The 16771-nt window shown below is 37.6% G+C and overlaps 1 protein-coding gene across 1 annotated transcript; it reads left to right on the top strand.

Moving 5' to 3' along the window:
• Positions 1-9297: 9297 nt before the first annotated feature.
• On the top strand, positions 9298-15962 carry SPIC (Spi-C transcription factor). The gene is made up of 4 exons (XM_057420608.1): positions 9298-9636; positions 11272-11378; positions 11868-11976; positions 15158-15962. The coding sequence occupies exons 1-4, from the start codon at positions 9531-9533 to the stop codon at positions 15583-15585; spliced, it is 750 nt and encodes a 249-aa protein (XP_057276591.1). The 5' UTR covers positions 9298-9530; the 3' UTR covers positions 15586-15962.
• The last annotated feature ends 809 nt before the right edge of the window (positions 15963-16771 follow it).

Here is a 16771-nt window from a genome sequence, read left to right as displayed (position 1 = left end):
AGGGGTGTTTTCCTGTTTCCACCTGAACTAGGTTAAGCAATTACCTCTCACAACCATTTATTACTTTCTTCTTTCCAAACACAGGGCTTTCTTCTTTTCAGATTACCTGTTTTTAAGTCTTCACTACTCTACTTTTTCCATCTCATCTCTGTGTAGGAAATATCTGTCCAGCTCCCTGGTGGGAATTATTGGAGATGTCTGTCCCTGAAAATGGGTGTTTTGTCAGAGGCTCAAACTGCTATGCTTTTGGTGGTTGCACGCTTAATGTTTTCTTAACTTTGTGGAGCCAATCATGTAGTATGGTAATGACTGGGGAATGATGTTGAAATGTGATCCCACATTTTGCCTGAAAGGAAAAATAGGAACATATTCCCTTTGCAATGTGTCTGCCTGGGAAGGGCAGTTGGCCTTCCTATTGCACATTGTGGAATTTGGGCCAGCTTATAATGGTTGTAACTTGTAATTATTTAAGTCAAAAGTACCTGCAGCAGAAATAGCTGGAGGAAAATTTGCATGGAATATTCAATTTCTCCATTGAGAGCCCAAACTGATTTCTCTTTTCAGTTTTCAGGTGGTTAATGCCAACTGGTGTTTGCGTTTCTAGTTCTTGGTCTTCTGAAGAAATTCCACATTCTTCATGACAGGTGGTGCAGAAAACTCGTATTTGTATTAAAAAAGTTTTCCTCTCATTTTAAATGGATTTTTTTTTTTTGTAGTGTTTGGTACTATTTCTGCCTATTTTGAAGTTTTAAATGAGAAAGTTGGGGCTGTTCAGCCTGCAGAAGAGAAGGCTGTGTGGAGACCTCATAGCAGCATTGCAGTATCTGAAGGGGGCCTATAAGGATGCTGGGGAGGGACTCTTCATTGGGGACTGTAGTGGTAGGACAAGGGGTAATGGGTTCAAACTTAAACAGGGGAAGTTTAGATTGGATACAAGGAGGAAATTCTTTTCTGTGAGGGTGGTGAGGCCCTGGAATGGGTTGCCCAGGGAAGCTGTGAATGCTCCATCCCTGGCAGTGTTCAAGGCTAGATTGGACAGAGCCTTGGATGACATGGTTTAGTGTGAGGTGTCCCTGCCCATGGCAGGGGGCTTCAAACTAGATGACCTGAAGGTCCTTTCCAGCCCTAACTATTCTATGACTCTATGATTCTATAAATACATGCACTTCATGTGCCTTATAGTAGTATCCTTATAGAGTGATGAATTTCATTGAAGGTAAAGGTCAGCTTGTATTCTAATGATGATAAAAGAGTGTTGTATTCTTATAGTGTATGTTGGTGTTTTCCTTAATAGTGCATTCATTATTTCTATTCTCTAACACAACAAAGTTAGGAGTCCCAGGTGGGCCTTGTCGTTTTCTTCCACTGCTTTTTGTTGCAGGCATATTTTTCCATTGCTTGTAGTTTAGAGAGGATTTAAAGATAATTTAAGGTCTGCTTAATAATAGATGTTTGGTTTTCCTCTTGTCCAGCAACTACAGATGTGGTCCTTCAAGAGATGCTTACATAGGCTGCCTGAACCTGGTGTATGTCTTTAAAATGTTTAGATTACACTACATTTATACTGTTTTCTTCTAAATCTGCTACAGGTATTTTAATTATTGTTTGGTGCTTTTGTTCTTCTTTCTTTTTCATCTGCTACAGTTTCTAAGACTTTATTTTCCTTTTTCCTAATATCTCTGGGCTTTTATTTTCCCCAATTACATCTGGTTTGTGATATCATCAGTGTATCCAAAACCTTGGTGGAGGTCCTTTAAAGCTGACTGAGACTTGAAATTAGCAGTAGGTTGCTTGGAAAATTATTAGATTTAGTTTCTCCAGTTTCACTATTACAAGTTCTTAAAATACTGTGTTCTCTATATATGCTTTCTCTTTCAATAAAATACTTCAATTTTCACACTTTATCAGGCTTGCTTCCTAATGACAGTCTTTCCTTTATCTAGTGATATTTTTATGAAATTAGTATTATCATTTCTGTCTTGCTCTGATAGTTTTCCACTGAAGTATCCTAATATTTAAGGGAGTATTGATTATTCCTGTATAGTAATCAATATCATTATTTTATATTTCATTTTAAAATCTTCATTTAGTTAGTAGTTTGTTTGGTTTTTTTTTGTTGTTGGTCTTTGGGGTTTTTTCTTTTGTTTTTTTCTCCCCCCCCCCCCCCGCACTTTCTGTTATTTGTTCCTTGTGCTTCTATTGTGGTTTCTGGTTTTCTATCTTCATGGGGTTTCCCAGCAGAAAGTCACTTCCTTTGGTTATACGGAGCCAAAGAAGAAGCTTCCTGAGAAGTGCTGCTGACATGGACAACTGGACCAATATATTGGATCAAGTTGTAAACTGGGGGCTTTAGATGTGGGTTTTCCATTGAAGAGCTGATCTGCCCACTTACGCAACTTCAGCCTTCATGCTGCGCTTCCCTTTTTAGGCCCCAGAAGAGTTAATTACATGTTTAAGCCTAATCTCTGCAATGATTTATCCAAATACCTGAGTTTATGATAGTAATTATTCAATGGTTCTTAGTAAAATGTGTTGCAGATGCAAAACTAGCCATGCAAACGCATCTTTTAAGGTTGCATCATAAGTTATTAAAGCAAAAAGACATTAAAATTCAAACATATCAGTGGTTTTGTTTATATCTTTTATATTAAGATAATCATATGTAATTCTGGAATAGTCTAAAAGCAGAGTATCTTCTTAAGAAATAGCAAGACGTTTTTTCTTTCACCTTTAAAGTCCACAAAATTATTAACTCTAAAGGGATTAAAGTGTTTTAAAAGCAAAATATTTAAAGCGATATCAAAATTAAAAACATGACTCTGAGATGGGAATCCCCAATTGATATGCAAAGGTATGATATGCAAAGGTATGATATGCAAAGGTATGAAACCAAAGGTAGGCAAAACAGTTGGATTGAGATAATCTTTCATTTTAGGCTTAAAATTCAATTCATAAAACATTTTCAGTATCTTTTTTCTTCCTTAAGAACTGAAAAAAGCTTCGTACATAACATGTATTTGAAGATAACAGTTGGACAATGCTCTTCTAAAAGAATGTTGCCCTTCAAGTAACTTTAAAGAGCCTTGCAAGGATTAAAATGAAAAAAATGCCACCAACGTAATGTAATGCTGTATAAGACAGCCAAAGAATTAAAACAAATCAGGAAGTCAGAGAGGAATGTGCAGCATTAGTGCTGGCGCAGCAAGTTTCCCCTTACTGTACTGAAAGTAAGGCTAGTATCGACTATGAGCCAGAACCTCTGTTTGTACAAATCAGCAATGATCCTTTGGCTTTGGTGGCTCTATATCAATTTCCACCAGCTAAGGAACCAATACTGTAACTCCACCAGTTACAATAAATAATTGTATTTTGCATTGCAGAAAGTTTGCCATTTGTAGAATGATTTGTAAGGCAAGTGAAGAGTTTGGACTTACGATACAGCCACATCTTCTGGTATTTGAACAAATTATGATGTTTGTTGAAATGCATATACTAAAGTCTCCCAACAAAAATGGAATAATGAGACCCAGTTTCATTTGCTTTTGTGATAGGATGCCGTAACTGTGGTTTTGGTTTTTATGTTCCCTTTCAGGTTTGTTTTTGTTTTTGTGGTTTTGTTTGGTTGGTTGTTGGTTTTGTTTTTGTTTTGTTTTGAGGTTTCTTTTTTTTCTTTCTCTGTATGTATTCTACACTAAATTAGCTGACCAAAATCATAGTAAACAATAGTATTTAGGTTGGTATTAAGCAGAATTTATTTCCTTATTGTGATTGGTGTTCTGTTCTGTTTTGGTTTTGTTTGTTTGTTTTTAAGGAGAGTTTTCATTGTATTCAGGGGCTGAGAATGTGCATTCAGGCATTTTCTGAGCTCACTGATTTGAAGTTAAGATTTCAGACTGATTCACTGTGAAATAGTCGAGCCTGGATTAACACTGCACTCTGCAAGTAAGAAAGCTCTCTGTGTGTTGATCCATGTTCCTCCTGTGCAGAGAAAATGCTGCATCGCTGCTGCAAGAAACTTCCAAGTTTCTTCTGAATGTTGAATGGAGCAGACCAGAAGCAGCGCAATGGCAGAGATCTGAAAGTTCGCTGTCAACATGGTTAGACTCAGGAGGTGAGCACAGGCATGTGATCTCTCAATTCTTCCATTTTCAGGGAGACAGCATCTGTGGCTGTGTAATTATTGTGAATTATACCCATGAAGATTCATGACAAAGATTATTACATTGCTGCATGGCCAGAAGAGGGGTATCAAAGGGTCTGCCAAGGGCCAGAACAAATATGTAAGCACAGAAGCTCTCTGTGGCTGTCACATTCAGCAATTTCTGGAGATTGTTGAGTTGGTAGGCAATCTTTTGTGTATGGGCGTGTGACTCCCTGTGACAGAATCATTTTTACAACCGGTTGTTTGTTTTGGTTATTTTTTTCTATGAAATACCTTCAATTGTGTGATCTCTCTGTGCTATTTGGGCAGTTACAAATTGCCTGACGTTCAAAAAAGTCTCAGGAATCTACAAATGCCTGGTGAGAAAACTTGCCTTTTCAAGTTTTACATTCCTTTAAGAGAGGAGAGGCTGGTTTTCACTCTGCATTTGAGCAATGCCTCATGCAGGAGTATTTATGCTTTCTCAAGCCCTTCAACAAGCGCTGTATTTGATTATTTAGTTCTTTTTTTATTCAAAGAGGTGAAAATGCTTTTTCTGTACCATTACTATGAGCTAGCTTTGATTGCCAAAAAAGGATGAAAGAAAGTTCTGAAAATTAAACAATCATTCTGTTGTTGGAAGTTTATTTTTAAAACATGGAGGAAGGAGAAGAGCCTGATGTGTTTTCTAACTGATACCAGTTAATTTTGATACCAGGCACATCAATTTTTTTAGACATTAAAATGTGATTACTAAGTTCTCTTTCTCAGGCTTGTATCTGGAATCCATCTTCTCATCCAATGCCAAAATCAAAGCAGGCTTTCTTCTGTAATAACGTTTCTTGGTAGAGACCAACATGCCTTCACTGTACTGTGACTCATTGAGGAGTGAGCAGTAGTGTTAGCTGACACTCAGGCCTGAGCTGTACCTTACTCCGTCACTTCTGGACACTTACAGGCTTCACAGAAAGGTAGCCTAAGCCCCTGCTCTGAGCTTTTTATGGGCCAAAAATGCAATGTACAAATGGGTTACAGAAGTTAAAACTACCCTATGAGACAGCTGGTTTTGCTCTTTTTTTTTTGTTTTGCTGTGTGTTTGTCCTACATGCGGCACATTCCCATCTCCTCTTAAAAAAACCTTTTGTTGACCTGCATATGGTGTAGCCTGTTGCATGAAAAGAGGATGTTCTGATTGAGCAATTTGAGTTAGGAAGATTGATTTTTTTAATGATGTTAAAAGCATTAGCTTTAATTTCTCGACCTTCACCCTCTTTTACTACTGGGGCGTGTTGGCCTCAGCCAGCACCACACAGGTACACAGCTGCTTGCATACTCTGGGAATTTGACTTATTGCCATAATATATTTCATTGCTGATTTGGGTATTGGGAAGCAAAGAAGACAAACATTAAAACAACTTTCCTTCCCCTTTCCCAGGCTCAGTTGCACTCCAGACACACCTCCTCACCTCTTGTTATCTCCACAGGTTACACAGTCCCTTTGATGAAACAACGAGTGGCACAGAGGGTTGAGGTCAGGATGTAGTGGTCTCTCTCTGCTTCTCCTTGCTTCTCACCCTTTTCTTCCACTGTTGCTTCCTTCTTACTTGTTTTCTCTGTTCCAGCGTGGTCTGTCTGTGGGCTACAGTCCCTTTTGGGGTGTGCCTGCTCAGTCATGGAGCACCTCCAACACATCTGACCGTGTTGTTTCCTCATTCCCTTGTTTCTATCCTTTTTGCTTTGTTCCCTCTTTGTCCCCTCTGATGTTCCCTCCCAGGTTTGTCCCCTCCCCTTTGGCATTTTCTGCTCTTTCCTCAGTGTATTTTCAGTCACCACTCACGTGGCTAATGGGCTCTGCTTTGGAACATGGTGGGTCCATTGCCAGCTGGAATTGGCTGTGACCAGAGCAGGACAGCCCTGATCTCCTCCACAAGAGCCACCCTGCAGTTTCATGACCAGGATGAGTGGAGAGCACAGGAGGCCAGAATAGTAACTGTCCAGCTTTAGGTAGACATGTAGAAGTAGGCAGGTCAGGTAGCATCATCCAAGAGCCTATTAAGACATCATTTATTGGGAAGGAACCCAGGAGGGATCTTGAAACTCATTCATAATTTGAAATCCAATATACACCCTACTTCAGGAAAGAACTGAACCCTTAAATCTATGTTTTTCCTTGAAGCAAAGTAAAGTTAACTGTGTGTGGAAAGGAAGTTAACTGTATCATTGTATTTTGGACTGAAATCTAGTGCTGGGTCAATTTGATGTTTTAAGAGCACAGTCTCTAGTTAATTTTCCTATATAAGCCCAAGTCACATTAGAGAAGTGCTACAAAATGGAACTTGTAATTAAAAAAAAAAAAATACATTTATTAATGTATTTCACTAACAAAAATAAAAAGGAAAGGCAGCTTGCATCTGAAGCCAGCAGAACTGTTCAATGCTAACATTTTTGGACTTGATGATCTTAAAGGTCTTTTCCAACCTAGTTGATTTTACAATTCTATGATTTGCTTCAGATTGCTTCCACTTAGCATTCATAGCCAGGCTAGTTCTTGACTATAGTTCTTGGTTGAGGGAATGTAGATAAATCTTACAGGAGGTAATTACTATTTTACACCAGTTTCATGGCAAATGCTGAGGAAATTTTGTAAAAAGTGCCTCTGAAAGACTTGGCTGCAAAGAGCTATGGTACAGGATACATTATGTCAACAGTCAGAAGTTTTGTACTGCAGAGTTCTCATCCTGTAGGATGCAACATCATGGCTTGTAGCTTCTCAAGAAATATGTGGCAAATCAGCAATTGCTCTTGTCTGAAACTGTACTAAATGCTTTAATTAATGCTTTAAAGCTGGACATAGGTTACAAACATGAGCTTTGAAAGAAAGTTCTGAAATTCCCTCAACTCTATTTTGAGATCTAGTTTTGTCCACTTCTTACACTGATCTAAGCAAGTTCACATAAAACCTCAAAGTCCACTACAGTCTACATGGGACGGATGAGGGATGTAGGTTTTTTGCCTTAGGCATAACATACCCATGAGAGATTTGTTAGGATGTGCCATAGCCAAAAGGAATCTCTCCCGGTGCTTAGAATCTGCATGTTTTGGACAGCAGTTAAACTATTTATTTTATATCAGTTTAAATCACCCTTTATTTGGTTCAGAATGAAGGGCCGTGCTAGCAGTTTACTATACCTTTACTCTCAAAAAATTCCCTAGCCAAAACACTTCCCTAAAATCAGCTATTTAATGCAGCCCCTTTGCCAACCCATTGCTATGGGAACTCAGTCTTTCATTTATTTGCAAAACCAGACATATTCTTGTCTTGTGTGTGGAGCTGAAATTCTAGGTAAGTGTCCAGACTTTTTTTCAAACTTGCTAAAATTGTGACTTTTGCTTTTTTTTTTGGTATGAATCCAGCTTTTTAAATGGCATGACCATTCAACAGTACTTTGCCAATACTTGAATATTTTAGGCTTTGAAAGGCATCAACACTGACTGTAGATGTTCTGTCAAGGTTAGCAAGTATCAGTTTGAAGGTTGAGTTAAAAGCAGTTTAAGGAGAATTAATTACTTAAAATTAGAAGGAAACTAAGAGAGGATCTTTACAAAGGACATGTCTGCGGCTCTATACCAGAAGAATCTGTGTCCACCTTTGCAGCTAAAGGATTAATGTAGCCCATTCAAGTTTTACAACAAAATTAAATCATTTTATCAAATATTTGCTGAACTGAAGTCGAAGAGAAGAATCCCATCTACTTCAGTGAGGTCAGTTTACTGAATCACCCAGATTTCACCATTTTGAAATGATTGGCTATCAACATTTACAAAAAAAATTCTGAATTGACAATATAACAGAGGCATAATTACTAGGTTAGAATATTCATAGTTATTCTTGGATAAAATTCTTCCTCATTTATATATATGTATCTTGTCCCTCCTTTGTATTTTGAAACATCACAGAGAGACCAATCTTGCATTTGCTGAAATCACTGACAAAATACGCAGTATTTTCAAGAGATTATAATAAAATGTTTAATTAGTGAAATACTGATTATTGTATTTAGAATTTTGAGACAATGTAAAAGAGAACAGGAAAAAACCTGTAAGGCAACAAAACTTGATTATTCTAATCTGAAAATAATAAATAAAAGGATACTAAGGAATGAGTTTCTGAGTAATGTTGTATACTGTATCCACGTTAAACTGGCTGAGAATGTGTCTATTTTCACTGTTTGTTAAATAATCAACCCTGCTTCTGGAACCCACAATTAGCCTGAGAGTTTATGTATATTCATAAACCATCACATGCTAATCTGCATTATGAAAAAAAACTAAGCTTGTTTTAACCGTGTCTGCAAACCAAAGGGACAAACATGCTTAATTCAGGTCAGTATTTTCTTTGGGAATTTATTAGTTGTGTTGACTAGGGTTGAATGTCATCAGTAACAAATTTTCACTTTGTAATGTCTTTAAAAATGTGTTTATAATGATGCGGATTGTAATCTAAAAGTTACAATATTAATGAAACTGGAAACTTTAGTAAGGAAAAACGTTCTGAATTAAAAACATTTTTGAAGTATTTAATTTCATTAAAATACCACTTTTTAATCCTAAATTGCTTTTATCTGTGTTATTAAATAATCTTATTTCATAATTGGAAATAATGCAAATATTTAATATAATTTTTATGTATACTAAAATAATGATTGTTTATTTTGGTACGTAAGATTTTTTAAAATATTGTTTATTTAACAGGATTCCAGTTTTGATATCTAAATGATGGTAAGTCTGTAATGCCTTTATTCTCTTTCATTATTGAGTGCTTCAATCATGATATAGAAAACTTAGTCAAACTCAGATTCGAGGGGGGAGTTAGCTGTTTAGAACAAGATGTTCTAAAATTATGATAAACAATTTTCTGAGAATCCACACTTGGTTTCCTATACTGTCATAGTATAGCATTTTATCTGCATAACCACTGCATAACTTGTGCATAATAATTTTTGTCATGTCAGTTTTATTGAATGGCAACTTTGGCTGCATAAATCATGTTACACAAGTGATAGATACCTCTGAATTATATACTATAAAACAGACCAACAGCAGTAACACCCTATGTAAACTTCTGCTGCAAATTAAGGAAATGAACCTTGAAACATTTGCACGAGTGAGTGATGTTACCCATGTGAGTTGTCCCACTGACCTCAAAGAGACTTCTCAAAGGAGTGAGAACTTTCTCATAATATTAAATGATTATGGTAATGCCTCAGTGCCTGCAAAATACATATTCCAGGAGGATGTGTATTCCGTATAATCACTTTATTTATTTGGGATTTTCTGACTGACAGTGTTGAAAGGACTGGCCTGGTCTTTTCAGACTTCTGACGGAAAAATGTTCTTGCAGAGTTTTCCTGATCAAGATGTACTGGGCCAGGCTTTCGAAGATGTGCTAGAAGTCCTGCAGCAGCATTCTGACAGAGAAATGCAGTATTCACCAGGTAAAAAAGACCGTTATTCCATTTCATTTACCGCTTTGTATTTTTACAAGAAAATACATCTTGAAGTACATAGGAGGGTGAAAAATTTCCCAGAGGTGAACTGATGGCCAACAGAGGGATATGCTGGGAGGATGGAAAGGGGGAAGAATATCTGAAGAGTTTCCACCCCTCCATTAGTACTGACTGGTGTGGTGTGCATCATCCATATCACAGCACAGGGAAAGTGTTGCATAGTTCCTCTCTACCTTCCCCTCAGCCCCGAGGTGCATTGGGCTCTTTTTTTTTCCTGTAATCAGAGGATATATGACCATAGTGCATCAGCTATTTTCCATTATTAATGTTGTAACTGAAAAATGCCCATCTGTTATACTGGGAATAAACTCATATAACAGTGAAATCTAGTGGGGGAAAGGGGAGAAAGACCAAGAATCCAACAGGTGAAATTAGTTTCATAATTTTTTTTTAACATTAAAATATAAATTTTAAATATTTTTATGCAGAAATGATAGTTTTACTCTGGATAATCAATAGAAAAAATGTTTTTTCTTGACTTCAAGAGTTTTATACTTTACAGAACTTCAAACACAAGCAAGGCGTAAATTGTTGCAGTTGAGGCAAGATTTTGGCAATTAAATTGTTACAAAATTTTAAATCTGTGTTTGGTGTTATTGCATTGTAAATAGAAATAGAAATAAAAGCAAACGAAAACAGAAGCTAAGCCACAAACCATCTAAGTCCAGAATAAAATATCTATTGTCTTTTGTGTGGAATGCATTTCACATGAGGGTTTGTTTACATATTATCTATTACACACTGAAATGCAAATAAGACCAATTGGGCCATATCTTCAGCTGTTCTTAATACATTTTTGGCTTAGCTGCACTGGTAATTTACACATGGTGAAGGACCCACTATATATTATTATTTGCAATGTTCTTGCCTGTATCTGTTGTGTGGGCCAATGGAGAGAGGTATAAAAACACTTGCAACTGTGTGTTTAGGATGTCCCACAGCTGCACCCATGTTTCCACTCGCAATATATGTACCCTCCCTAATCTTCTTCTGACCACCCACAGTACGTAGTTGATTCCAAGTGCCTCAGTCTGGTGTTCTGCTTCTTTTGAACATCCTAAGATGTTGGGTTCCTCCTGTGTCATTCTTTCAGGCACTGCAGATGCTCTGATGCTCCTTCACAACTGGAGACTCTGACTTGAATTGTACAAATGGCCTGCAGAACTGTGTAACATTCCCTTTTCCTTTCTAATACACATATTACAGTAGTCTATAATTCTTCCGTTTCATTCATTATGTTTGGCCCTCCTTTTTCCATTAACCAGACTATTTCATGACACTATAAATTATCTGAGATTTTATCTTATGAAATATTGCTTTTTGTGAAAGCAAACAAAACCAGCCCAAGGGTGTGATTATCAGTAACAGTACAGATTCTGTTGGATAACCTGCTGCTAGGGAACATCTTGGCTCTGGAGACTTTATTTTCTAGGAGGCAGCCATAAGATAAATGCTTTTTGACAGACCCAGTAACGTGTTAGATTATTTGCCCCTGTTTTTCCCCCCCCCCTTTTTCTCTTCCTTTTACTCACTCAATTTTCACCCCATCCTCCTAATTCTTAGGTTGTAAAAGTTGCCTGACTGTGATCAACCATCACCACCACCTCCGAGCAAGTCCCAGCTACTCTGCAGCACCAGAGGAGCAAGGGTATAGCTGGAGAAATGTGATTGTAAGTGAAATGGTTACTAATAAGAGTCAGATATAAATGGAGAATTGGCTGCCCATTTGAGATTTCTAATACAAATCATTATGCTAGTTCTAAGAGAACTTTGGTGAGGCCAGGCATGATTCAGATGAAATTGCCTTGGGAAATGTTTGCAAAGCATACATAGTCACTTTTTAGAAGTAATCTTGGTAATCAGAGTCCACTGTTCCTCTTCTGCTCCCAGCAGAAGGGTTGAAGGTCCAGAGTGAGGCACTTACTCTGTTTTCCCTCTTAAATTCTCTGATGGTGGGCAGTCCTTCCCACTGGACATAAATTAGTGCTGCTTGTTACTGGTACAGTACACTACATGCTTTTGTGGCTGAGAAAAGTCTTCCATTGGTGAGGTGATGAGAAGTTGCATTTTGAAGGCTTCAGGCAATTAATAGCTATGAGTTTCGTTTTACTCAGAGAATGTTTCTTATTAGTAACTCTTTGTTGTCTTAATTCTTGAAGAACAGTGCAGCTGATTTTTATGCAGATGAGACTGTCTACCATATGCTGCAGAATACTCCAGAAAGCCAAGTGATGCATGCTGCTGCTGGCCAGCCAAAAGCAGGGAAAGGTGTGTAGAAAGAGCATATCTTGATACGTACATTATGCTACTTCAAAAAAATCTCTTGTCAAATCATGCTTTCTCTTTTCCTCTTTTTCTTTTTTTTTTTTTTTTATTTAACAGGAAAAGATAGGTTAACATTTAATATTAGCTAGAGTACAACTGCTAATGTTCAATTCCAATCTGATAAATCTCATAAATCTGTTATTGTCTTGTTCTGTCCTCTCATTTAGTACATGGAAATACAAACAAGAAATGTCTTTCACTCCAAATCATCTGGAATGAACTCTGATGCAGAGAAGTAAATCAATAACATCTTTAATAACTTATTTTATATTATGTGGTTCAACAAGTAGTGGTTTTCTTGAAGGTTTTTAACAAACAAGAATAATTTTTCACCTAATTTTATGCCTTTCTTTGTTTACTTTTCAAATTGCATCTTAGCTTTTGTCACCTACAGTGTGCATTTTTATAGTTATTTTGTGCTCCTTTTGGTTGACTTTACTTGAGTGGGTATCTGTTTTGCAAATAGGTTGGGTAGCATTTGTCATTACAATGCTATATTTGTTTATTGAATTCATCTGCTTTTTTGTTTGGGGCTCAGCATCTTTCTATGACTTTGCTAGATGAGATTTCCATAGCTTCCACTCTGAGTTTTTGTACTGACTTTTGACCGTGGAGTCTTTTACTAGCTTCCTGGGTTTGCTGCTTTTTGAAATCCCCTTCTTTCAACTTTAACCACATGGTGTCAGTTTTTGGTATCATCTGTTCCCATTGATGCTGAACACTGTGGTTTCTGTTGCTTAATAGCTACTACTACTACTAAAAATTTTGTGTGATGATGCAAAGAGTAGCCCCTCCTTTTAAGTTCTGTACTTCTAGTACTTTAAATTCACCACTGCAAATGAACATCTTTCAATCCAGAAATGTTGTTTATATAGGTATTAGGCAGTGTTGCACTAGGGAATTTTACATGTCAGCATCTGAATTCACCTTCAGTTATTACTTCATTTCCTATTTCCTATTTCTTTTATGTTATTATCAATTTTCTTTACCAGAAGGCCATACTGGATGAATTTTCAGAATGACTGACTACTCGTATGGAGTATTTTGTGTCCTCTTATGGGTTTCTTTGTGTCCATAGTGATATTTCTGCCAGAAACTCATTTGTGAGACTGTTTCCACTATACCTAAATAAATGTAGTCCTCTTGGCTTCTTATTGTGACATGAGAGATTTCCCATACACTAGCAAATAGCGTGGCCCTTTCGGAATAGATCTGTAGATGAAATAATCACCACTGATGACCCGAAGTCTATGTTCAAAGTGTTTCACAAGGGTTTATTTAGGGCAATCTCTATGCTGGCCACACATTCTGAAATCTGCAGTGGCTTAGATATGCTTCAGGTTTCATCTGCAAGGAGTCCAGTTCACGTACATCAAGACCATTCCCTGATCTGAATGAAAGCTCGGTGGGTGGAGACGATCAAGAGAGGTACTCCAGAAATGCATCTGAATGAGACATACACAGAGAATTAGATTTCTTTGGGACAGTTCAGCACAGAAATCTAGTGCAGATGCTCTGAAACACCTGCTAGAGGAACCTGCCTGCCTCCTGCAACCACATAAGGAACCTTCAGACACTAGCCTGATAGCTTAGACTCATGTTTAGTACCTGTTAATGAACACCACTAGCTTATGCAATGTGGTGCTGTACAAAGATCTGTGAACTAACCCCAGCTCAGACTGGTGCATCCACATTGTGTAGCTCTTTGGAGGTAACAGCTGGACTCCAGAAACATAGCTGCATTAACACATAAGAGCAAATAAGCCCTCTCAAACCAAGACATGAGCTAGAGATGATGTATCTAGAAATAAAAGCTTGGGCAGAAATGACAGCTAAACTAAGCACGAAATCAGGTGTTGCTGCAGACGTGACTATACTATCATTTTCCAGCAGAGACCAGTTTGCAGTAATCTGCACATTTTCCCCTAAAATTGTTTATTCTATGGTACGTTCATTGGCTTGTAATATAATTCAGCTTGGAGGGGACCTAGGGAGGTCAGTTACTAAGAAGTGGTTAGTGAGAGTGGTTACTATCCAGTTTTTGGTAATGCTACATGTATTTCTAGTAGATTGTGTACTTCTAGTCACACACCAATTTTTATTTAGATAATGAAACTTTATTAATTTTTGGAAAGTACCTCTGATTTCAGGCTCTTCTTCTTCCCAGTCTGACTGTCACTTCTCCCCTCTTTCCTTACCACCAGATGCAGAATTACTGTCATCCCTAGCAGATGTCTTGGCTTGACCTCAGTGTTCCTTAGCAACTGTCACTTTTCCCTCAGTCCTAGTTTAAAATAGCCATGCAAGGCAAGACTTTATGAACTTTAGGTGCAGCTGCTTGTTTCCACTTTGGTTAAAGTGGAAGCCGTTCTTCTGCATAAAGTCTCCTTTCTGCAAAATGTTCCTCTTTGTCTCACAATCTTAAATTCCTCCTTACAGCAGCTTCTTGTTCACCCTTGGCTTTGTGAAGGGAACTGGAAGTAGTTCAGAGAAAGACCTAAGTGAAACTAAATAAACCTCACTAGTAAACTTAAGTTTGAGAGCTGAGCCTGTTGGGAGAAGCACACAATTAACTGACAAATACTGCAGTACAGAGCTTGCTTTATTTTGCATGGGAATGCAAGTTGGCACTTCTCCACATTTTTAGAAAACTGCAAGGTACCAGAAAGTACCTCAATAAATACATCCTTATTGACTAGGTGAGGTTTATGGTTCAAAACTAGCTTGCTCTTTTTGCTTACCCACTCACCCTTTCTTATATCAGAGACTACCTTGCAGCCCCAAAACATTCCTGAAACAAATCTCGCAAAATTGAATCATCTCAACATCTGTGAGTTTTAGTTAAGCAAAGGGAAAACATTTATTCAAAACCATTCAGGTTAGCTCTCCATAACCTCTTTGTTGCATTTTCTGAGGATGCAATTTCCTGGTATGGGTTCCTTGACCATGTATCTCCACAACATGTGTCTGAAGACTCATAGAAGTGGCTTCTTTTCATTTGTGACAGGCTGGTAGGTTTACTTGTGCCTTTGCCTATAAGAACCTTTCCAGGAAGAAGACAACTTCTCATCTTTTGAAACAAGTATGAGTCCTATTCTGACTTTTGTACTTTATTTCTTAATAGGTAGAAAAAAACTTCGACTGTTCGAGTACCTCCATGAGTCTCTGTATGATCCAGCTATGGCAAACTGCATCCAGTGGGTGGATAAGCCCAATGGCATCTTCCAGTTTGTCTCCAAAAACAAGGAGAAACTTGCAGAGCTTTGGGGAGAAAGGAAGGGAAACCGCAAGATCATGACATATCAGAAAATGGCAAGAGCACTGAGGAATTATGGAAGAACAGGTGAAATAGTTAAAATTAGAAGGAAGCTGACATACCAGTTCAGTGCTGTTGTTTTAAAGAGACTCGCTCCATCTTATTTCTTGGGAAAAGAAACAGTTTATCATCCATACATTCAGTCTAATCAAGAATATCAGTGTGCAGATGACTGGATGAGTTACAGTAATTACGTGTATAACAATGGCTATGCATTACAGCATACTAACAGCTAGACATATCTTTCACATGAGCAGGTCTTTGCTAGCTAGTAATACTTTCCAGCACCGGAACTCTTCTTTGTACATAGCTTTTCCTTTAAGATATCATACAAACACAAAAAGAGGAGGCTTTTTAAAATTATATTGGCTTATTTTTGTTCCTTTTGAAGGTAATAAGAAATGGCCACTGAATGTTGAAGAAAACCAGCAGCGGTAGGGCATGTTCTATTCTCCATGGCATTAATCAGAGGAATTATTTCAGATTCAAGCTGGTATATCCAAGATCTGGGATTAAGGCTTTTGTTTGTTAGTGGATATCAAAGACATCCCATCCTGATAACACTCATAGGAAGTTTTATGCATATCCCCAGCATTTCCAATCCGAATTCAAATACTGCAGGTAATCCCTATCAGTTTGGTGCATGCAGATTAGAAAGGGAAGAGATTTGCCAGCTGCATGAAGCTACTGTCTGCTTAATATTCTTTCTTAAGAGACATCTTCTGAATGGATGCCTGACTGAAAAATAGAGACCACACGAAGGTGCACCTGCTGGCCAAATTGTTAATCCTTTGTCACTTAACATATTCTAGCGCAGATCCTGACATATGGTATTAGAGATGCCAGGTGCACACTTCACTGTTGGCAGTGGATTCATTGGGAAAATGACCATACCATGAGAGCGTTAGTAAATGATTGTGCTTTTCATGAAGTTATTTACAGGTCTTTCCCCACTAATACAAGAAGCTGCACCTTATCAAGCAGTTCAATACCCATCTAACAAACGTAGCTTTGTTATCAATTTATCAATAACTTTATAGATATAAATACAATTTCACTTCTCCAGCTTTTTTCCTACATGGGAATGTAGCTGAAAAGCTCAGTGGTTTTACACTCTCACTTTGGGAGGATAAAAGATGTGTACTCTTAGAAATCTGAGTCATGTTAAATAGCACTAAAAACAGACCCTGATTTTAAGTCAGTAAACATCTGCCAAAATAAGAAGGTCCTGTGTTGTTAATATTTCATTTTGAGCATACTGTCCTGTAAAATGTAAACATTACTACAAAATTCAAACAAAAATGCCACTGGTCTTACAAAATTGAATCTGGATCTTGCTGCAGCACTGAATGCAAAGGTCAGAGATCTTTCAATTGGGATGCCTTCACTGTGTGAGCACATACGTAAATACAACACTTTAAA

The sequence above is a fragment of the Pezoporus wallicus genome, unplaced genomic scaffold (assembly GCF_028554395.1).
Source record: "Pezoporus wallicus isolate ANWC-B61680 ecotype Strahan unplaced genomic scaffold, APGP_CSIRO_Pwel_v1 contig_2871, whole genome shotgun sequence".
NCBI classification, from domain to species: Eukaryota; Metazoa; Chordata; class Aves; order Psittaciformes; family Psittacidae; genus Pezoporus; species Pezoporus wallicus.
The sequence above is the reverse complement of the archived record's forward strand: the minus strand, read 5'-3'. Positions and strand labels throughout refer to the sequence as shown.

Bases quoted from the DNA above. Each gene is read 5' to 3' on its own strand.
- SPIC (XM_057420608.1), top strand. From the start codon at position 9,531: ATGTTCTTGCAGAGTTTTCCTGATCAAGATGTACTGGGCCAGGCTTTC. The intron at 9,637-11,271 runs GTAAAAAAGACC...CCTAATTCTTAG, and splicing joins AGAAATGCAGTATTCACCAG to GTTGTAAAAGTTGCCTGACT. The intron at 11,977-15,157 runs GTGTGTAGAAAG...ATTTCTTAATAG, and splicing joins CCAGCCAAAAGCAGGGAAAG to GTAGAAAAAAACTTCGACTG.